The sequence below is a fragment of the Notolepis coatsorum genome, assembly GCF_963971535.1.
Source record: "Notolepis coatsorum genome assembly, chromosome: 18".
NCBI classification, from domain to species: Eukaryota; Metazoa; Chordata; class Actinopteri; order Aulopiformes; family Paralepididae; genus Notolepis; species Notolepis coatsorum.
In genome coordinates this window covers 77,134,285-77,148,851 of record NC_140182.1, presented here as the reverse complement: position 1 = coordinate 77,148,851, position 14,567 = coordinate 77,134,285, and the positions used below count along the sequence as shown (strand labels likewise).

At 45.9% G+C, this 14,567-nt stretch overlaps 2 protein-coding genes across 3 annotated transcripts in view; one reads left to right on the top strand and one right to left on the bottom strand.

Annotated features, from left to right (window-relative positions):
- Positions 1 to 14,567, top strand: part of fbxl13 (F-box and leucine-rich repeat protein 13) — a gene marked incomplete at both ends in the record, with an annotated part of 115,009 nt that overhangs the window by 32,718 nt on the left and 67,724 nt on the right. The gene's annotated exons all lie outside the window — the stretch shown is intronic.
- LOC311245145 (leucine-rich repeat-containing protein 17-like) overlaps positions 586 to 14,567 on the bottom strand; it is a 50,265-nt gene continuing 36,283 nt past the window's right edge. For both annotated transcript variants that reach the window (XM_084334943.1, XM_084334942.1), the window contains exons 6-7: positions 12,475 to 12,616; positions 586 to 3,388 (exon numbers count right to left, since the gene is read on the bottom strand). In XM_084334943.1, the coding sequence (XP_084191069.1) occupies positions 3,100 to 3,388; positions 12,475 to 12,616 (431 nt within the window). In that variant the 3' untranslated portion in view covers positions 586 to 3,099. The remainder of the gene's footprint in view (positions 3,389 to 12,474; positions 12,617 to 14,567) is intronic.

Below are 14,567 nucleotides of genomic sequence, written 5' to 3'. Positions count from 1 at the left end.
CCCTCCTGTCCATCCAGAGACTTTTGCTCAGTCCTATACCCCCACCTACTGGACTACTGCCGCTACTGCCTCTGCTTGTGTTTATCCATTCGTGCTATTGTCAATCTGTCTTTAGTCATTATAGTGTACTCTCATGTTGTCCATCCCTGTGTACCTGTTACCTGATGTGTTCCCTTGTCTGGTCTAGTGTTATGTCTCCAGTGTGTGTGTGTATTTGTTATCAGTCCTGTCTTGTATTTAGTGTCACTGTAGTCTGTCTGTGTTCCTCCCAGGTGTCCCTCATCCAATCAGTGTGTGTATTTATGTGTGCTCCCTCCTGTCATCCTTGTGGGTTCATTACTCTATTTCCGTATTCTGTCGTGCTGCCTGTTACCCTGTCGCGGTTCATAGAGTCTCGGAAGTGCTCCCATCTTCAAGGCATTTGCCTCTATAAATGAAGATGAAGTTATTGCTGGTCCATAATGCTCACGTATTGTATAGTTTGTATGAATACATTTGTATGTAAAATCTTGTTCCTAAAGGGGAATGAATGCAAGTCTTGGTTAAATGTGATTGGAATAAAGAAGTTGGATATTTGAAATTAGGTCAAATGTAAAATTGGTTTAATGGGGAATACTCAAATACAAGTACCTTAAACATGTACATACAGTAGCTACACTAATTGAGTAAAAGTCCTTAAAAGTTATCTCCACCCATTATCTGCACACATGCTGTCCTCAGATCAGACTTCAGTCAATTGGCATTTAATTAAATCCTAGCATTTATTTAAACTTGCTTGGAGAACTAAATATGTGGGTCTATCTGCATCAGGGTGATACTGATGGTTTCAGGTAATTTCCCAAATACAGAAAAGAGCAAACAGATACATGCTCTGCAAACTATGCAAGTAGAGAAACAGAGAAAGATCACTTAAAGATTTATATCCCATATCCCAATAGGTACATTGTAAATTGACATTCAAATAGACCCTTTTACAATCATGTATGTATACACATCATTATGAGATATAGTATTAAATGGTGTATATCTTGTATTGGAATGTAACCTTTGACGTTCTTTCATAATAATCAAATTATGAGCACATGTGTGAACTCCCAATAAGGGGCCAAGGGGACGGTGGAGCTGCTTTTGATTAACATAATTTAACCTGCGGTCACCATTCAGCAAACAATGATGCCATTCCTGGAATGCACCCGCAATTTTGTCACACAAGACTCTCCAGGGACATTCTGGACGAGGCTGCGTGACGTCCAACGACCTGTCCTGGTTGCGTGTAGCTTATTCCCAGCGGAAGAGTGCGTCGCGTGCTTCCGCGTTTTCCCTGATTGGCTGCGACGCCCATGTGATCGCGGCAGCGCGAGAGAGCGGCAGTGCGGAAATAGGCTGCATCCTCCACGTCAAGAAAGACAGACAGGCATTCTCTGTGACAAACCCTAACCTTAACCAACTCCGAAATAATGCCAAACCTTAACCCTCCCTAACCTTAACTTAACCCTAACCTTAACCAACTCCGAAATAATGCCTAACCTTAACTTAACCCTAACCTTAACCAACTCCGAAAGAATGCCTAACCTTAACCCTCCCTAACCTTAACCAACTCCGAAAGAATGCCTAACCTTAACCCTCCCTAACCTTAACCAACTCCGAAAGAATGCCTAAACTTAACCAGCGGAAGAATGCACGTTTATAGCGAGAGATGATAAACGTAAAAAATAAAACAAATAAAAATTGAAGCGATTCGAACTTGTGACCAACCGCACAGCAGGCTCCACAGCACGGCGGCATACCAGTTGAGCTAAGCGTCAAATGAAAAACATTGGGGATTACGGCTACATAATGCCACAAGCTCTGCCGCTCCGCTCTGCGGCTGCCGCGCTGCCGCGGGGCGTGTCGCAGCCAATCAGGGAAAACGCGGAAGCACTCGGCAGCACTCTTCCGCTGGGAATAAAGAATAGGCGTCCTGGTTACCGCCATAGACATATATAAAGGCTAGATGACTCACCCGCACTGCTGGCCAATGGAGACCGGCGTTGCCACATGGTGGCCATCTTGCCACAGGCAGCACACCCACTCATAACATGAATGTTTATGGTGCATGTACTATTGAAATAACCATAGCTTGCTAAGTTTTCAACCGATTTTCAAACGGTTTGGTTTGTTATAAACGTAAGAGATGTAGTCATACTGCATACTTATAATGGACTTTCATATGAAAATAATTTCAACATGTCCAAGCATCCTGAATCATAGCCACGTTAATAACGTTTGTAATAAACCAAACCGTTTATAAATCAGTTAAGAATTTAGCAAGCTATGGTTATTTCAATAGTACATGCACCATAGACATTTATGTTATGAGTGGGCGTGCTGCCTGTGACAAGATGGCAGCCGGTGAACTATGCTGGAAACTCCCCCTTGCACCATCTAGTTATATATATATCTATGGTTACCTCCGCCTAGTCACGTGTTTTCATCCAGAATCTCTCCAGAATCTCTCCCACAGAAAGATAGCGGAATACAATAATCTAACCAGGTATGCAAGGGCATTACACGCCAAAGATCCTGACCCAGCTCACTGCAGCAGAGCATGATAATCGGGCAGACGCCACTAAATAACATGTCTGTTTCACATCTCAGAGGACGTGTCAGGATTTCAACTCAAAAGATGCATGTGCAGTTTGGAAACCGAAGAGTTTTGCATTTGATGTTGTAAAAAAGAAATAAAAAGGCATAACCTTTTTGGTTCTGGCTCTACAAGCAGGTTCAAATATCAACTAAGAATTATCTGCAGATACTATACAAAAATAAAATCTATATTTGACACATATACTGTATATATATATAGAATAGTCAAATGTACCTATAAAGATGATTGTGTTTACTAACAACAACAACAACAACAACTTAAAAACGAATCATACGTAAGTTATTTAAATCACATACTGTATATTTTCATATGGCCAAAAAAGACAGTATATATAGTGACAAAGCAGCGCCGTTTGAAAAAGTACGTTTCTCCAATCGGATACATACCGGCCGCCTCTTCAAAAGGGAAAGGAAGACAAACAGTTTTTTAAGGTCAGTTCTCAAATGTTCCGATCAGGACAGCCTGATGATCTGGTATTTCTGGGAAGTCCTCTGGTGGCTGGGCTCCAGCTCCTCCTCCAGTTCGCGCTGCACCTCCATGGCCGTGTTCCACAGCTGGGGGTCTGTCTCGCTCTGGTCCGTCTGGCCACGCTGCCTGTTACTCACCTTGGGACACTCTCGGTTGTACGAGTGCACATACTCTTTCACGCTCTCGCCCAGGTACTCGGGAGGGGAGCGGCAGGACAGGCCGCTGTGGGTCACTCCCGGGTGCAGGTGCAGCCAGTACACCATGTAGTGGATGCTGCGGAGCAAGGGTTTGGTTGTTATGTTCAGTGAAGGTTTGTTTAACACATTCGTGGCCAACAACGTATATATACGTGGTAAGGTTGTTTTGGCTTTTATTCCATTGTAATATCCTACTCAATGTCACCGAGCGGCACTGCAGATTTACCCTACTCTTGGGATTCGGAAAAGTGCATTACCGGCCAGATCCTCGTAGGGGCGCTGTCTCGATAATGCAGTGTTCCCTGTTACAGACTGGTGTTTTTATTTTTTTCATCATGGGTGGACTTTTTTGTTAGCCTGAAGCTATGCCTGTAGCATGTAGCATGGAATACTTTACGCTGAATTCAGTATGCAGTAAAGGAATATAGCATCAGCCAATGGACATATCGATCTACCAGATGGCGATCGATAACTGGGAAATCCTGTTTGGGATCCAACCGGCCCACGGTAAGAGCTTTTTCACGTAAATTACAGCCCGATCGGGCCTTGCTTTGATAGCCGACCAGCCGATCAGCGAATGAGGCTAATGAGGCTAATTCCATTATTGGTAATCAATCATCGGAAACTACATCCCCCCCCCCTTTCATGCATTCATGGTGAACCATGATACCGATAATATGCATTTTGAGTTTTAGCTCTAGCTTGTGTATAGCCGAAACGCCATTCGATTTAACGTTATTAGCTTAGCGCCCTGTATCTCGCCTTCCAGGAAATACCCCAGAACATTGCGGTATATAGTTCATATTCACAATGCTATAAAATGGGAACGTATTGATGAAGAAATTCTTTATTTAAGGCATATTGAAGGGACGGTTTATAGTGTCAATTGACAATGACAATGGACAGATAGCAATAATATAAAGTATAGATTTAGCTCTACAAACAGCCTCACGCACAATGAAAGGTTGTTATGATAAGCTGGCCTTATAAAGTGAGATTAGACGGATCCCAGTGGCCGCGAAAGTGTTAAGATAAGATAAGATACTGTAAGATAAGATAGGGTAAGATAAGATACTGTAAGATAAGACAAGATAGGATAAGATAAGATACTGTAAAATAAGATAGGATAAGATAAGATACTGTAAGATAAGATAATAAGATAAGATACTGTAAGATAAGATACTATAAGATACTGTAAGATAAGATACTATAAGATAAGATACTGTAAGATAAGATAAGATAAAATACTGTAAGATAAGATAAGATATTCTAAGATAAGATAAGATACTGTAAGATAAAATAATGTAAGATAGGATAAGATAACATAAGATAACATAACACAACATAACTCAAAATTCAAGCGTCATAACAGCAGGGGGAGGGGAGGTACAGGTATGGGCAGGGTAATAGGAGAAAGATATAAATATAGGCAATACAATTTGATCTGAATATAAAAATATGAGAAAAGATAAACAGTGTAAACAATAGAATTAACTCTGGACATAAAAATATGAGACAGTAAACAGTGCAAACAAAGGTGCAGATGAGGGTCTGTATGCCCCATTGGTTATATTATATGTTACAATAAATATAGGCAATAAAGAATTTTAATATGAATATATTGTGGCAGATATCACCCCCGTCTCATGGATATGTGAAGGAAAAGAGGTACTACTGCCACGGCAGGAGTAGAAGCAATTAGGTAGCTGATTAGTACATCCCACACGCACACACGCCAGACACACACACTACAAATACACTAGGACAGAGAGAGTTGAGTTGAGAGGAGGTGAGGTAGGAGTTGTTGTATTGAGAGAGAGAGATTGATTGTGTACAGAGTTTTGCGAGGTGAGAGGTAGTGAGAGGAGAGGTGAAGGCAAGAAGGTGTTCATTGTTTACTGGAACCTAGACTGGCTGAGAAACCCCCTTGTGTACTGACCCTGGACCGGATGACTACTCTGAGTATTGAACAATCCTTTTTCTGTACGAGAGCCTGTTTTGTGTTTTGGACATCGGACTGTATTACGACCATTCTATTTGCCCATCGAACTATATTCTACTGTATTCAATAAATATTCTTATTGATTGATATTGCACTTGTGTGGACATTTGAATTTGTTTGTTTTTGAACTGTGACAAGTCTGAATACCACCAGGCTCGTCACATTTGATGGAGGATGCGAGCAGTTTTGGTTTAAAAACAAGCATTTTTCAAACAAAAACACAGGAGCAATGGCGAATCCAGTCGATGTTACGGCATTGTTCCAGGAGTGGGCTCGGTACAGCGAGACCCAGCAACGGGTAAATCAGAAGCGACATAAGGAAGCGATGCAAGACGCTCAGGCACGCCATGACGCGGTTCTGAGTGAATCTCGGGAAACGGCATAGAAATGGAGACAGGAAGCGCTCGATTCATTCCACCGTGCAGAGACCCACAGAGAGGAGAGGCAGATGAACAATATTAACCCCAGATGTTTTTTGGTCAAACTGAATAGCGATTAGGGAGGGGATTAGGCCCCCTGAACCTTAGTCGCTAACAGGCGGCAGTGGGACCGCAAAGTTCCGAAGGCACGTTAAAAATGTCATATAGTGCTGGGAAGATACCGAAGGTCCCCGTGTCTGATGAGATATGAATTAACATGTCACTGTGGCTCCATCTAGTCGGGTGTGTGTTGCACGTAAGTGTGGGCAACACGTGGTATGTGGGCGACAGTCCACACCTAGCAGAGGGGGCAAAGGCACCTCTGCTACAGGCAAGGCTGGTGAAAACGGTCAAAGTTTCCATACCCAAAGCAAAGTGGGGTGGGGATCAGACCGTCGGTTCCTAACTGGGTGGCCAACAACCACTACGGGTTCTGGGATCACTATCAACTGCATCACCGGCCAGTTGGATCGCATATGGCAGTAAGACTATGATGATGGCCGCCGCGTTCGGCTCAATGTACAGTCAGGCCACTATAAGCTGAAACCGAATGAGTTAGTAGGCAAGTAGTGTTTCTGTGATCTGTGTTTTTTAAAAGAAAATGCCGGGAAGCAGACAGCTAAGGTCTGTCGGTCCAGAGCAGTCTGGATGGTAAGGCCTAAGGGTGGAAAGGGACCTTGCCTAGAACTGCGCCCTGGAAGAGGGGACCTCTATCTATGAGAGGAGACCTTCGCCTAGAAGAGGGAACCTGCCCCTGTGTAGAGGAGAGGTGTACCCTAAGTAAGGGAGGTTCAAAGGGTCAAAGTAGACAACATTGAGAGTTATTTGTCGGCGTTTGAACGGACCGCTGAACGAGAGAACTGGCCAACAGAACAGTGGGTTAGTTTGTTAGCACCATTCTTATCCGGACTAGCCCAGACGGCGTATCATGACACCGCCCCGCTGGGGGATAAAACGTATGAGTTTCTGAAAAAAGAAATACTTCGTCGTTTGGGAATTACATTTCTCACTCGATCCCAGCGGTATCACGATTGTGCATATGACGGGAACTTGTCCCCCAGAGAACAACAACATGATTTGTTATGGCTAGCAAACAGCTGGCTATTAGCAGAGCCCCGGAACATTTCACCAATCGAACGAATGGCAATGGACAGATATTTACGTGCCCTACCTGCCGACGCACGTAAAATCATCAGCCAAACAAAGCCCACATGTTTGGACGAGGTCGTAGAGGGAATGGAGGTGTATCAAGCAGCGGAATCGCTATACCGGAGGACTAGCAGCACGAAAACCGGACCCCCCAGCCGGCGACGGAGACGGGTAAGAGACACGAATCACCCCGCTGCGTCTCTACTTTCCGTAGCTGCATTTCTGCAGACCCCTCTCTGATTGGTTGAGCCCATTTCTGCAGACCCCTCTCTGATTGGTTGAGCAAAAGGCGGACGTAATGTTATCATATCAAGAAGATAAAAAGAAATGTACTACCAGATTTGCGTATAACGTTATTTCGCGTGACTTCGCGGTTTATTCATAACGTTATGCACATTTCACAACACAGCCAGCTGTCAGAAACTGTACATTGTAACATAACGTTATGTTATTTCGCGGTTTATTCATAACGTTATGCACATAACGTTATTTCACGTGACAAGTTCAACACAGCCCAGCTGTCAGAAACTGTACATTGAGGGGGTTTGAATCACTGTCTAGTGTTTACACTCCCCACTTACTGTAACTGTACCATGACGCACTCCCCACTTACTGTAACTGTACCATGTTCTACATATAACCTCATCTCATGCACCTTGTTGTGTATCCTGTTTCTTTTTCCTCATTATTATATTCAGAGTTAATTATATTGTTTACACTGTCTTTCTTCTATTATAACCCTGCCCATTTGATGTTCCCAAATCATATTCAGAAAGTATCACAGAGACTTCTATTGACCAAGGAATTAGTTATTATTAGTAAGACACAACATTTCAATCAACATATAATAACATGTGTTTCATCATACCAACTGATCCTGGTGTGACAATACCTAACATTTAGATTAACCCAGTTAATGCCTTAACTAGACAGTTACAATGTAACATTTAGATTAACACAGTTAATGCCTAACTAGACAGTTAGAAGAAAGCAGGAAGCCGGTCCAGCACTCTCAGATTCAAAGTTTTAATTGCAGCCTGGAACATACATGTTTCGGAACCAATGTGTAACTAGACAGTTACAATATAACATTTATATTAATTAACCCAGTTAATGCCTTAAGAGAAAGAGTCTGGTGGTCAATGTCACTTCGGATTGCTACGACATATCTCTACTGCTTGTGACAAGCTGTGGTGCGTTCCAGACTTTACTCCTGTTGGGAAACTATAGCGATCAGAGAGGGGCTTTGCTCAACCAATCAGAGAGGGGTCTGCAGAAATGGGCTCAACCAATCAGAGAGGGGTCTGCAGAAATGCAGCTACGGAAAGTAGAGACGCCACCCCGCTACCTCAACCCTGCATCCCTCTTCAGACAACCTGTAATGTATAATGACAGAAGAAGGTGTTTCAATTGTGGCGAGGAGGGCCATATTTCCAGAGACTGTCCATATAAAAATGACCTATCGATGCCCTCTGCAGCTGAACCACACCTGTCCCGACCGTGTGAACTTGCGACCGCCTGTTGGCGGAGGACACAAACGTGTCCACTCTCACACCAGTAAGAGCTAATAACCATGACATGACTGCACTGTTAGACTCAGGTAGCACGGTGACACTAGTAAAACCGGAGTTGGTGGATGGGCCCATCCTGGGAAAAACAGTGGGAGTCACATGTGTACATGGGGAGAATAGACAATATCCGACCGCCACCATCGAACTAACCTCCACCCAGGGAAAATGTACGACGACTGTGGAGGTAGTAGACAACCTCCCAGTAGAAGTATTAATCGGAACCGACTGTGCATTGTTCGCTGTGGGAGAGTCTGGCGGCCGAATGACGCTGTCCCCCCCAGAACAGTGTCCACCACCACGCCGACCAGAGGACCCGGATGTGCGGGTTACACAAGGTGGACCCCCAGGCGTCTACCGACCCCCTACCAGAGGAAGAGTCCAGCCCTGTCAGCAAGGACACAGACGAGGGGGATCCCACCGCCGGCCCAGCAGAGGACAACGGCCCAGCAGAGTACAACGGTCCACCGGTCGACAGCGGAGGAGAGGATTCATCCCTCCATGACGAGGACGAACCTGTCTGGGGAGATCTGTTCCCCGGCAACCCGAATGATGACACCCCACCCTTACCACCACAACTGACGGGACGATTCGGCACCGCCCAGCTGGAGGATGAGAACCTGGCCCCAGCACTATGTTAGGTAGCCATGGTCGACGGTAAGAAGATGGATTACTTACTTACTTATGCCTGCTACCCCTTCTGGGGCATAGGCCATCAACAAGTGATCTCCAAGCATCTCTGTCTTGAGCTGTTCTCTCCAGTTGGTTCCAGGTCATCTTCATGGTCTTGGTGTCTGCCTCCAGGTCTCTGCGCCAGGTGTTTCTTGGGCGGCCCCTTCTCCGCTTGCCCTGTGGGTTCCATGTTAGGGCGTGTCTGGTGATGTTGCAGGCTTTCGCAGGGTGTGGCCTATCCAGCGCCATCTGCGTTTCTTAATTTCTTCTTCTGCGGGCAGCTGGTTTGTTCTCTGCCAGAGTTCGCAGTTGCTGATGGTGTCTGGCCATCGGATGTGGATGATCTTCCGCAGGCAGTTGTTAATGAAGACCTGCACTTTCCTGATGGTTGCAGCTGTAGTTCTCCACGTCTCTGCTCTGTATAGTAGGACTGCCTTGATGTTGGTGTTAAAGAATCTGACTTTGGTGTTGGAAGTCAGTTCTTTGGAGCTCCAGATATTCCGTAATTGCACGAATGCTGTACGTGCTTTCCTTATTCGTGCTCTGACATCAGCATCTGTGCCGCCCTGCTTGTCAATAACACTGCCAAGGTAGGTAAAGGCTTCAACTTCTTCCAAAGCCTCGCCATCCAGCATGATTGCGTTGGTGTTGTTTGCTGCATTGGTCTTGAGGATCTTGCCTTTGTGGATGTTGAGTCCCACTTGCGTGGAAGTGGATGCCACGTTGTTGGTATTCTCCTGCATCTGTTGTTGGGTGTGCGACAGTAGTGCCAATTCGTCAGCATAGTCCAAGTCGTCCAGTTGCGTTCAAGGTGTCCACTGAATCCCGTACCTTCTCTGTGCTGTGGAGGTCTTCATTATCCAGTCAATGGCCAGCAGGAAAAGGAAGGGCGAGAGCAGACAACCTTGTCTGAGCCCGGACCTCATTTGGAATGCCTCTGTGAGCTGCCCTTCGTGGACCACCTTGCATGTCAGTCCCTCATAGGAGTTCCTGATGATGGAAACAATCTTGGTCGGCACCCCGTAATGTCGGAGAAGCTTCCAGAGGGTCTCTCTGTCTAGGCTGTCAAAGGCTTTCTCATAGTCCACAAAGTTTATGTACAGGGGTGAGTTCCACTCTATCGACTGCTCCACGATGATGCGCAGCACTGCAATCTGGTCTGTGCAGGATCGGTCCTTGCGGAAACCAGCTTGCTCATCGCGGAGTTGTGCATTGATGAGGTCCTTCATCCTGTTCAAGATGACTCTGTTAAAAACTTTCCCTGGCACTGATAGCAGTGTGATCCCTCTGTCATTTGCGCAATTGCTAAGGTCGCCTTTCTTTGGGATCTTGATGAGGTATCCAATCTCCTGGCACGTCTTCTTCCTCCCATATCTTCATGAAGAGTGGGTGGAGCATCTTCACCGTGGTTTCTATATCTGATTTCAGTGCCTCCGCTGGGATGTTGTCTGGTCTTGCAGCCTTTTCTGTTCCTCAGCTGCTTGATAGCCTTCCTAATTTCTTCCCTGGTTGGTGCGTTGCAGGCTATGGGTAGGTCTGTGTCATCCTGTGCGATGTCTGGTGGGTTTTGTGGTGCTGGTCCATCCATCTGTTCTTCTGTTGCTCCTCTCCCATTGTTATCGGTCTTCCCTCTTTGTCCTTCACAGGTCGTTCTGGTTTGCTGTACTTTCCTGCCAGCTTCTTGGTGATGTTGTACAATTCTCTCAGATTCCCCTCTCTTGCTGCTTGCTCTGCCTCTGTTGCCAGGTCGTCCATATACCTTCGCTTGTCTGCTCTGATGCTCTTCTTTACTAGCTTGTTTCCTTCTGCATACCTTTCTTGTGCCTTGGCCTTCTCTGCTCTTGTCCGGCTGTTGTTCACTGCCGCCTTCTTCTCCCTCCTCTCTTGGATCTTTCGCAGACTGTCCCCTGAGATCCACTCTTTGTGCTGGTGCTTCTTGGGGCCAAGAACTTCCTGGCAGGTAGACGTTACTGTCTCTTTTATCCCCTTCCAACTGTTCTCCAGGGTGCACTCGTCCTCTTCCAACAGCTCCTGTAAAACTTGGAACTTGTTGCTGAGTGTTACTCTGAACTCTTCCAGCTTACTGGCGTCTCTCAAGAAAGCTGTGTTGTACCTGTGTCGTGTTGTATGTGCCGACATCCAGTGCTTTCTCAGCTTCAGCTTCAGGCTGGCTACGATGAGGTGGTGGTCTGAAGCCACATCTGCTCCTCTCTTTACTCTTATATCCTGCATGGACCTCCTGAATTTCTTGCTGATACAGACGTGGTCAATCTGGTTCTCGGTTATGTGGTCTGGCGATATCCAAGTGGCCTTGTGGATGTTCTTATGGGGGAAAACACTGCCGCCAATGACCAAGTTGTTCATAGCGCACAGGTCCGCCAGCCTCTCCCCATTTTCATTCATGGCCCCCAATCCGTGTCTTCCCATTATATCTTTGTACCCCCTGTTGTCACTTCCGATCTTGGCATTAAGGTCTCCCATCAGGATTGTGATGTCTCTCTCTGGGTGCTTTTCTATCATGGACTGCAGTCTGTTGTAGAACGTTGTAGAACGTTGTAGAACGTTCACGTTCGTGTCCGGAGTACAGCAGTAACTCTCCTGAGGCCAGTCGTTTCTGTCCGGACTGTGTCCATCCTGTCTTGTTTATTCCGAGCAGTGTGAGATTGTAGTTCCTCATCGCTGCTGCTACTTGAAAGAAGATGGATGGGGTAGGAGAATTAATGTTTCCACATTTTGCTATCAAGAAAACATTGTTGTATCAGGTGGTGAAAAAAGGAGAGTCGATTCTAGAGTTGTTGTTGGTTCCCCGATCCAGATATAAGTACGGTGCTATGCCTAGCCCACTCACACTTGCTAGGGGCTCACTTGGGGGTCAAGAAGACCCTAGACCGAATCAAGGCCAGATTTTCCTGGCCGGGGGTGCAAAGAGAGGTGGAGGATTATTGTCGCTCCTGCCCCGAATGTCAGATGGTAGCTTCACGACCGACTGTGCGTAAGCCCTTGATATCCCCTGACACTTAGTGGTCAGACATTCCTAATAGTATGGTATATATAGTATAGTATCAGTTAGAGTAATATTGGTGTAGTTTTGTAATATTGGTGGAGTAGTATTGGTGCCTATGGAGATGTTTCCTGTTACCTCCTGAGCCAATAGCAACCCACCTGTAGTCACACACCCAGGGGTTTCCCCCTAACCTCAGCTGGGACAGGAAGTATATCTAGGTACCTTTAAACCTGCTGAACCAATAGGAACCCACCTGTAGTCACACACCCAGGGGTTTCCCCCTAACCTCAGCTGGGACAGGAAGTATATCTAGGTACCTTTAAACCTGCTGAACCAATAGGAACCCACCTGTAGTCACACACCCAGGGGTTTCCTCCTAACCTCAGCTGGGACAGGAAGTAGAGGTCTTCTAGAACCCCATACTGGATGAAGTGTAGGCTGTTGTCAGACAGATCCATCTCACGGAGGTGGAGGAGGCCTGACAGGGAGCCTTGAAGAGAGAGAGAGGGAGGGGGGGTTGATAGAGGGATGGATACCACGCTGTTCCTCGTACTCCAGATAGTTAGCCACAAACCAATTAAAAGTCAATGGGGTCAAGCTCCCGTCTGTACAAGCTGATTGGAGACGACTGAGATCTGCTTTGGGTGCTCTGTGGAGTATATTCCCATAGTCTTCAGTCAGCTTGACCCCATTGACTTTTAATTGGTGTGTGTCTAACTACAGTACAGTAGCCAGAGCTAGTATGAGGAACAGCATGGGTTGTGCTGAGGAAGGACGGTCCACAACATCATTGGTAAATAGCGAATAGGTCTAGGGTTAGAAGAATCACAACTATCCCTTTAAAGGGGCAGTTCACCCAAAGACCTTGTTGTGAGCAGTATCATGTAGGAACTATTTTCTACCAAAGTACACCCCCATAATAATGAATGGGTGTGTACGTTTGGTAAAAGATACTTCCTACCTGAACCTGCTCACAACAAGGTCTGTGTGTTATCCTGAGCTGGAGGAGGCCTGACAGGGAGGCTTGAAGAGAGAAAGGGGGGGGGTTGATGGGATGGATACTTAATTATTAGGAGGGTCAGCCATCCTTTCCACTTCCCCCTGTCTAAATAAAGACCTTGATCAGGTATTTGGAAAGGATGTATGAGGACGTTTAGACAATCACAGGGAATAATATGAAAGTTAATTTACTATACTTTTCTATGGAAAGTTACTGGATGCTCAAAAACAGCTCCCCACTGTAAACTCCACCCATCCGTCAGCCCTAGCTTGCTAAAACAAAAACTATTTTACCAGTGATATACAGTTAAGTCTGCTCCCTGTACTTTTTTTTTAACCTGACCAAATATTATCATCATTATACGAAAGAAAACAACTATAGGTATGTGAGTTTATTTGTCCTGAATATTACAGTGAAGAGTGACAAATCCAAAAGTGACTGATTGAGAGATTCCTTCCCAGAGGCCTGGAGGCTGTCAAGGTGTTGATACTCAACCTTCATCTTGGTCCATTTGGAAAGACAATACAAAAGTTGCAAATAATACTATTCATCTAAGCCAGCTGTATGATATGGTGTTACAGAGAAGCAATGTTATGTTATTGTATCTCTCTCTCTCTCTCTCTCTCTCTCTCTCTCTCTCTCTCTCTCTCTCTCTCTCTCTCTCTCTCTCTCTCTCTCTCTCTCTCTCTCTCTCTCTCTCTCTCTCTCTCTCTCTCTCTAAAATCTTCTATTCAAAGGGGCTTTATTGACATGGGAAACTCTCTCTCCCTACGTTTCTCTCTCCCTCTGTCTTTCTCCCTCCTTTTGTCTATCTCTCTCCCTCTGTCTCTCTCTCTCTCTGTTTCTCCCTCTCCCTCTGTCTGTATCTCTCTGCCTCTCCCTCTCCCTGTTTCTCTCTCTCCTTCTGTCTGTCTCTCTCTCTCCCTCCCTCTCACCCTGTCTCTCTCTCTCTCCCCCCCTCTGTTCCTCTCTCTCTCTCTTTCTCTCTCTTTCTCTCTCTAAAATGTTCAATTCAACTTTGACATGGGAAACTCTCTCCCTACGTTTCTCCCTCCCTCTGTCTGTCTCTCCCTCTCCCTGTTTCTCTCTCTCCTTCTGTCTGTCTCTCTCTCCCCTCCCTCTTATCTCTTTCTCCCTCTGTTTCTCTACCCCTGTCTCTCTCTGTCTGTTCTCTCTATCCCTCTGTCTGTCTCTCTCTCCCCCTCTGTTTCTCTCTCTCTCTCTCTCTCTCTCTCTCTCTCTCTCTCTCTCTCTCTCTCTCTCTCTCTCTCTCTCTCTCTCTCTCTCTCTCTCTCTCTCTCTCTCTCCCTGTCTCTCTCTCTCCCCATTTCTCTCTCTCCCCTGTCTCTCTCTCTGTGTTTCTCTCTATCTCCCTGTCTCTCTCTCCCTGTTTCTCTCCCTCCCCCTATTTCTATATCTCCCCCTGTCTCTCTCTCCCTGT